This window comes from Trypanosoma cruzi, genomic scaffold (genome assembly GCF_000209065.1).
Source record: "Trypanosoma cruzi strain CL Brener 1047053516781 genomic scaffold, whole genome shotgun sequence".
Lineage (NCBI taxonomy): Eukaryota > Euglenozoa > Kinetoplastea > Trypanosomatida > Trypanosomatidae > Trypanosoma > Trypanosoma cruzi.
This window is the reverse complement of record NW_001849239.1, coordinates 1,068-8,599: the sequence shown is the minus strand read 5'-3', so window position 1 is coordinate 8,599 and position 7,532 is coordinate 1,068. Positions and strand designations below refer to the sequence as shown.

The window sequence follows — 7,532 nt, the reverse complement described above, 5'->3', positions numbered from 1 at the left end:
GTTGTCGCCGCTGTCGCCCCGACTTGAGAGCCCGTATTGGACGTTGCGGCGTCACGTCCTGTGGCGGCTTTTCACGCCATGAACAACAGTGTGCCCGTCATTTTCTACCAAAACAGATGCAGCATCTGCCATGGGTTTGCTAGTAATTTCTTTGAGGGCTCGCCAGGCAATACCACGACGAACCGGATTTCACCTAGGGGCGCCGACAGCTGCAGCAACCCGGTGCGGATCATCGTTGATTGGGGCTGTGCCACGGTGACGCCGCTGATGCACCAACGCACATGTCGGTGTCTGCTTGATGACCTGATGCCGCTGGAGAATAAAGTGCATGAGCAGACCTGTAGGAATCATCTGGGGCGGACTCAAAGCGGCAGTAATTGATGGACGAAGAGGATGCGTACTGGCGCTCGTACCGTCATTATTTTCTTGCGCGGTGCGTGGAGGAGCTTTTGGTGGCGCTGAAAAAACTCCACGCGTATCACCCTGGACTTGGCGCAGGACGCAGAGCCGAAGGCCAATCTTGCGGAGTTGAGCAGAGCGGTGCGGGCTCCGCCGGAGCTTCGGGTGAGGCAGGCCAGACTGTCGCTGCACATCGACATTTGCGCGAGGCTTGTGGCACAGTACCGGGAGAAGCGACTGGCGGAGGTGTGGGAAGTGGAGCAAAACATTACCGCCGCGCACAAGCTCTTTATGACAGGCCTCAGCGGCGTGCGGCGCCTGGCGAGGGATGCCGCAATGCCCCGGCTGGTGCGACTGCGTCTTCTCCTGTTGCTTTTGGCTGCGAGCAGCACCGACGAGTTGACGGAGGCCAAGAAGCAGCAGCTGATCCAAGACGGCGGACTGACGCCCGACGCCTATTTGTTTGCGACCCTCGAGCATGTGACGAGGAGGGCCGGGAGCGTGCAACGATACAGCACGGCGTCGGTGCACAGCGAACGGAGAACGAGTGCTTCCGCAGGCAACGCCGCGACGGACGGGGATCCGTTTCTGAATCAGGCCTGCATGATTATGGAGACGGCGAACAGGAAGAGGACGCTGCGGGTTGGGCTTTCGTTGGCATCGATTCAGCGCGATCATGCGATGAGGCCAAATGGCGAGAGCTGTGCCCAAAACAGTGGAGCAGCCGGAAATAACGCCGGGCCATTTCAAGAGTGTGGTGGCAAGGGGGAGAATCATCCTCATCTGGGTGGCGGTGGTGGTGGGACGATTGCCCCCACAACTCCTCAGCGCATTTTGCTCTTTGTTTTGGGTGGTGTAACCTGCTGCGAGAGGCGCTCGGTCCGTGAGATATCCAAAAGGTACGGCCGTGAGGTGGTCATTGGGGGAACCCTACTGCCGTGTCCTGAGGTGTGAGTTTTTCCAGGGAATTGGCACCTCACGGCTGTGGGACTCACGGGCCGGACTCGCACAGGAACGCATCGGGGGCCAAAGAGTGAGAAATACACAAACACAAACAAGTGCAGGTGTCCATGGGGATTGTGTGCGCTTCTTCCTACATTTTGTTTCTCTCCATAAATTGTTTCATACGATGCACGTGTTTGTGTTTCAACGGCTGCGCTGCTCGCATTTTGCTTTTTTTTGCCTGCGTTTGCGGTCGCAAGTCATTTTACTACAACGAAGAGGATAAAAAGGGAGGGCATTTGTGGAGCATGCACCCACGGCTTCGGTGTTCATCCACCGATGCTGGCTTTTCTCGTTGGGGCATTCGTGAGCGCTGCAGCGGGTTCTTGTTGCCCTCGCCGCGACGCGCCTAACGGTGGCAGTTCCATGACTCTGGGCACAAAAGGAATGGAACGTTCTTTGGATCCTCGCCGCGGTGCATGCCGTGGACGGCCGCAAAGGAGTATGTGCCCGGTGTTGTTCATAGCTCCAAGGAAACGATGGTGTTGGATGGCGCACAACGAGTCGACGTGGATTGCGTTGACCGTGCATCGCGGGTGGATCCGCTGGAGACATTGCGGGCTACCGTGGCCACATGCGAGTACAATACATCCACCGGAAAGAACGTTTTCCAATTGGCCTTTCAGGCGGAATCAAATGGCCGCGGGCAACGGTTTCACCGCAAGCAGTAGAAGGGGAGACGTGAGAAAAGGACGCTACCCGCACCGCCATTCATTTTCGTCGCCACGGCAGTAACGCAGCCGCATGCTGCTCCGCGACGTCTTGCGGCAACACCACGACGTAGCCCGCGCCAATACGCCTTGCGGATGTTTTGGGCGGCACGCGCTGTTCTGTTTGGCGCCACTGTTCCCCCACCCCCGAGCGTCGGTGCACACTCCCCTGTTGATGCACGTTCCTATCGCTTGCGGACACATCCATTCAATGATGTGGCTGACACCCCAGCCCACTGCTGGTGCTTCTGGCATGACTGCCGCACAGCCCCCAACAGCGGGTGCAGTGGGACTGGGGACGAGCACACGGCGGACCAAGTTCAGTCAGATGTTGCTGGCAGCCCTGTCAGCGTCTCGCCTACCCCAACCACATCACCAGCGAACACAGACATGGACGGGGCAGAGAAGGCTTCAACGGAGTGTCAGGACACCAGTTGTCCTGACACATCACTTGCAGCCAAACAACCGGAAGAATTACAATAACAGTCGTCATCACTAGTGAAAAATGAACAGCGACCACCGCCGACACCGACAGCAGCACCGCGGTCTCCCACACTATCTCCCATCCTTTGCATCTTCTTGTCGCGCGTGCGTCAGCAGCTGCGGTGGTGACCGGGGCTGCATGAAATAAGTTGTTTACGCTGAATATCAACGAGGGCAAAGGGCAACTGAATTGTTTTTATCGTGGTGAATATTGACTGCACTTCCCGTGGACCAACAATTCGCGTGGTGTGCGGAGATATCTCTTTTTTTATTATAGCTTTGCTTTTGCGTTGCTGTGTGCGCTGCAACTTCTTTTGTGTGTGCGTACCCTCCGTGAGGGGTGCCGACACGACGGACCGCTCTCGCCGTGTGTGCATGCGGTGGAGCCTTGTGTGCCGCTCCTGTTTGCTTCTCCCTCTTCCATCTGTGCGTTGGTGTTGCGGCAGGGCTGTGTGTGTGTGTGCGTGTTGCCGTGGATTGGAGTGTGTGTCGTGCGTGGTGTGCGGCGTACGGTGCATGCCTGGCTGCTGCCCTCTCCTCATGTGGTGTGCCCTCTGTGTGTGTCTGCCGCACCTCTCGTCTCCCCTGTTGCTCTCCATGTCCCTCACTGTGCAGATCAGCTCCACACCACTGAACGACCACACTCACGATGATGACGTGCCGTCTGCTGTGCGCCCTGTTGGTGCTTGCCCTGTGCTGCTGCTCGTGTGTCTGCACGGCATCGGTTGTTGCGGAGCATGTTGTCACAGGTGAACCGCTCAAACCGCCACAGGGGACAAGTCTAGGGATCAAGTCTCCGGATTTAAGTATCCCTGCAGACCAGCAAGATGTTGCTGTCGATGGGGCAGATCAACCAGTCAAGGCCGTTAAGGAAGGAAAACCGCGTGCGTCTTCCGATACAGAAAATGAAGAAGACACGACTGAACAGGCAGAGTCGGAAGGTGTGGACACTAAATCTAGAGCTTCAACGGAGAATTCCAGTAAGTCGGTGGTAAAGAGTTCAGAGCAGAATCCGGAAGTTTTAAGACCCAATGAAGAGGTTAACCTCCCGACAGCAAATACGAAGACCACGACGACCACAACCACAAAGGCACCAACTACGACTACGACAAAGGCACCAAGCACTAAGACCACAGAGGCGCCAACCACGACGACCACCCGCGCACCGTCACGTCTTCGCGAAATCGACGGCAGCCTCGGCAGCGCTGCGTGGGTGTGTGCCCCGCTGCTGCTCGCCGCATCCGCGCTGGCGTACACCGCTGTGGGCTGAAAGGAAGCGTGGGCTGTGCGTGCCAGCACTCAGCCACGGGGACATGTGTACGTCTACTGTGGTCCGATGTATGAAGTAAGAGTAATTACGCTGATTGTTCTTTGCTTTTTTTGCTTCCGCTGCCCTGCTGCGTGCTCCGCGTTGCTTCCCACATCCGTCACGTTGAGCGCGTCCCAGACACACTCATATGCATGCGCAGCGGAGTCTTGAGTGTGGTTTTTTTTGTTGTTAAATTATTGCAGGTCGCTGTGCGTTTTTTGCATTTTCATTGGTTCAATATTTCTCATGAAACGCGTACTGCTTCTGGTGTTTTTTACTGTGCCGTGTCTCTTTCCTTTGCTTTCACTCTGCGTTGACGTGTTGTTAGTTTGTGCTGGAGGCTACACGCAAGTGACAGGAGTGATGGCGATGATGGCTGGCCGTGTGCTGCTGGTGTGCGCCCTCTGCGTGCTGTGGTGCGGTGCCGGCGGAGGTTGTGCCGAAGTGCCCGGAGTATCTCCCTCTGGTGTGTGCGGTGATATTGAGAGGGAGAGAGGAGATTCACGGGATTCATTACGTTCTGAAACGCCAGGATCACACACACAAGGCCCAGAGACACCAGCACCAAAAAGTTCAACAACAAGAAGTTATCTCGCCACCTCCCAAAGACCCTCCGGCAGGAACCGAAGACGGTGCTGGTGGTGATGAGGAGGGAAAAGCAGGAGAAGAAGGTGCTAAGGATGTCGGAAAAGAAAAGAAGGCTGATGCAACAAGTAAAGAGGTAAAAAAAAAAACCTGAAAGCCACCTGATGTCAGTGAAGGACCCGCAGTCGCGTGACAATGAGGGCTTACGGCCACCATCATTGACTGGAACTCGTGGAGTTGGAACGACAACATCAACAAGTGACAGTTTGACAGTTAATACAAACAAACAAGACTTACCGAGCCCTTTGCAGCCTCCATTACCGAACAGCTCACCGCATGCAATTCCATCATCCACATCTGCAGCTGGCCCTGATAACGAGAAACGTCACGAAAGCGGCAATGGCACGAAGAATTCTCAACAGCCTGTGGTAGGAGGCATTCAAGCGAAGAAGGACACTGGCGTGAAAGCTGTCGCTTCAACGGGCGGAGGGGAAAATTCACGATTAACAGTCACGACTGTTGAAGAGATGAGTGATGCGACAAAGAAAGGCGACAGCGACAGCAGTAGCGCGGCCCTGCGGTCTGATGCTGGCACAGAAGGCACTCCAACCACCCCTGATTCGAGCCAACCATCCACTGGAGGCGCAGAACAACCCAGTGCGACTCCCGATCGTGAAGAGGCATCAGACAGCACAGAGAATGGGATCTCTCAGAGTGCAGGATCCGCAACAGCGCCAACCACAAACGCCAAAACAGGTGACACGGCGAAGCCTGTCGACAGTGACAGCAGCACCGCGGTCTCCCACACCACCTCCCCTCTTTTGCTTCTTCTTCATGCGGCTGCTGCTGCGGTGGTGGCCGCGTGAGAGTGAGGGAGAGAGAGCCGTGCACCGCCCGCACACACACTCGTCCTTCTCTCACTGTGTGTGTGTGTGTCCCCTTGCATGGACTCTCGCCCTCACCTCACCCCACGAAGCACACACAATAATGTGCCCATTGTATATATGCATGCACACCCATGCAGGCCCGTTGGTGCTCTCTTTTGCACGACACGCACCGCTGCCGTCCTGCCTGGCTGCATGGGCGGAGCACCGTAACTGTTTCTGTTTTGTTTTTATTGCATTGAGTGGGCGACCTCTCTCTCTCTCCCTCTGTGTGTGTGTGTTTTGCTTTACGGGAGCAATGAGAATGTGTGTGCTGGTCGTCCCACGCTTCGGCTTTTTGTTTTGTTTGTTTTCCTTTTTGATTTTGTTGTGATTGAGTGCGCCCATTTTACTTTTTGAACGGCGGCATACTGTGACGGCAGACACTTTAATCTTCTCTTCTTATATTCTCATATTGTTTCATTGTTTCAAAAGTGTCACCCTCTTGTATTCTTGTCGGGCCACTAAGTTTTCTATACGCCTGCCATGCGTCAGTTGATCCACGTCACCCCGCAGCCACCAGCGCTGCTGTTACTTCTGCTTGTGATGATTTCTGTGATGTGTTGTGCATGCGGGTGCCTTGCTGTCACCCTGACGTGCCCTTCCTCCCTCTGACAAGGCGATGCGTGTCGCCAGCGCGAAGTCGATCTCATCTGTGGCGAATGACGTGTCCTTTTGGAGCAGAGGGTACGTCGCAGACATACACCGTCATTGTGAGGAATGGATGGGCGCCTATCTGCATCGATGTTTCTACAAGGGACCTGGATGGTACCAGGAAGTATTGCAGCTCAGAGCGGCATTACGCAATGAATTCATTGGGCGAAAATTGTGACTGTAACGATGACGTTTTTTTCTACTGAGAATAGGGAAAGTTTTCTTTTCGTTATACGTTGCGGCCACTATCCGTTGATAGGCTGAGGACTGTCCGTAGAAACGTGGCCTAATTCTCCGTCCCGAACGGTGCTATCGTGCGAGAGGAGTTATCCCACAGCATGTGCGGCAGGGCCTCCCGTGGACCGTCGGACGGCTCAGCAGCTGGTGGGGGTTGCAGTAGCGGAGTGGCTGGAGGGCTATGGTTGTCATTGGAGCTTGCAGAGGTGCGTTGTCCGTTTTTTGCTCGTTGATAAGCTTGACATTTTCGGTGGCGACGTGTTCTTAAGGCGCCTGTTAAAAAGACGGTGGAGCCATTGGGACATCCGCACGCGAGGACTTCTCCAACTATCGGAACGCCAGGCTGAGCACGTCGAGCGTGTGCCCTCCATGTTGTGGACGGACGAGCGCACTCTGCCGAAGATTGGGCAGGACATCAATCCGCCGCTCGCTTTTCGGCAAGGAGTGGCGGCGCTCACGTCGTGAAGATGTTCCGGCGGAGACAGAGGCGAGCCGGTCTCCTCGGTGAGGAGGGACGGCACCACCGACACAGGGAGCTGCTTGTGATTTGCAGGGCGCGTGCAGGCCTTTCGAAGAGTGGGCGGGAGTCGCATCACGCCTGAGCACAGTGCCGCCACTCGTGGCACTATTTCCGGGTCGACACCAGGAATGGAGCCCTCGCCACACCGACAAGCGCCTGTTGTGCGGTGTGTGCCTTCCTTTTCCTCCTGGACATCCTTCCAGTATAACCTCTTGACGGCCGTAAGGAAGTCCACGTGCCAGATTGGGATGCCCTCTTGCGGGAGAGATCGTGCAATCGTGGCTTCTTCGTCACCGGCCTCATTGCGTGGGATACCGCAGTGTTACGGGAAAATATAAATTCTACAGAGTGACCTCGCTTCACCAAGGAAAGCAGCATAATCCAAATCTCTTCAGTAACGCAGTCTTGCATGGCGTATGGGACAACGCGGAGTGCCTCAATTGCCGGCAGGGAGTCCGTAGCCACCAGGATTCGTGTGGGCGATTGGGATGTGTCCAGACAAGGAGGTATGAGATGTCTAAAGCCATTTTCAGTGGCAATACACTCTGCTCTATATGAGCATGCGAGCCTGCCAGCTGCTGCACGATGGACCTCCACAGGGAGATAATTTGCCGTGGTGGAGCCGTATAACAGTGCGGCGTGTCCAGATGCGAGCTCAGCGAGGGATGAAGAACCGTCCGCCCATAATTCAAAATCGTAATCTCCCAGAG

General features: G+C 55.6%; 2 protein-coding genes and 3 pseudogenes across 2 annotated transcripts, besides 4 other annotated features; 4 read left to right on the top strand and 1 right to left on the bottom strand.

The window, feature by feature from the left end:
• Positions 1-1,377, top strand: Tc00.1047053510545.73 (annotated as a pseudogene).
• Positions 1-3,790: a sequence feature (areas not merged during assembly with more than two copies in the genome that could not be assigned to a particular haplotype).
• Tc00.1047053510545.60 lies at positions 1,680-2,594 on the top strand (annotated as a pseudogene).
• Tc00.1047053510545.40 (mucin TcMUCII, putative) lies at positions 3,244-3,864 on the top strand (the record flags this gene model as incomplete). Its single annotated transcript, XM_800530.1, has 1 exon — positions 3,244-3,864. The coding sequence occupies one exon, from the start codon at positions 3,244-3,246 to the stop codon at positions 3,862-3,864; it is 621 nt and encodes a 206-aa protein (XP_805623.1).
• Positions 3,644-3,752: a microsatellite.
• Positions 3,791-4,654: a sequence feature (heterozygous, non-Esmeraldo-like haplotype).
• Positions 4,267-5,355, top strand: Tc00.1047053510545.30 (annotated as a pseudogene).
• Positions 4,655-7,532: part of a sequence feature (areas not merged during assembly with more than two copies in the genome that could not be assigned to a particular haplotype) that runs on past the window's edge.
• Positions 6,491-6,895, bottom strand: Tc00.1047053510545.20 (uncharacterized protein; the record flags this gene model as incomplete). Its single annotated transcript, XM_800529.1, has 1 exon — positions 6,491-6,895. The coding sequence occupies one exon, from the start codon at positions 6,893-6,895 to the stop codon at positions 6,491-6,493; it is 405 nt and encodes a 134-aa protein (XP_805622.1).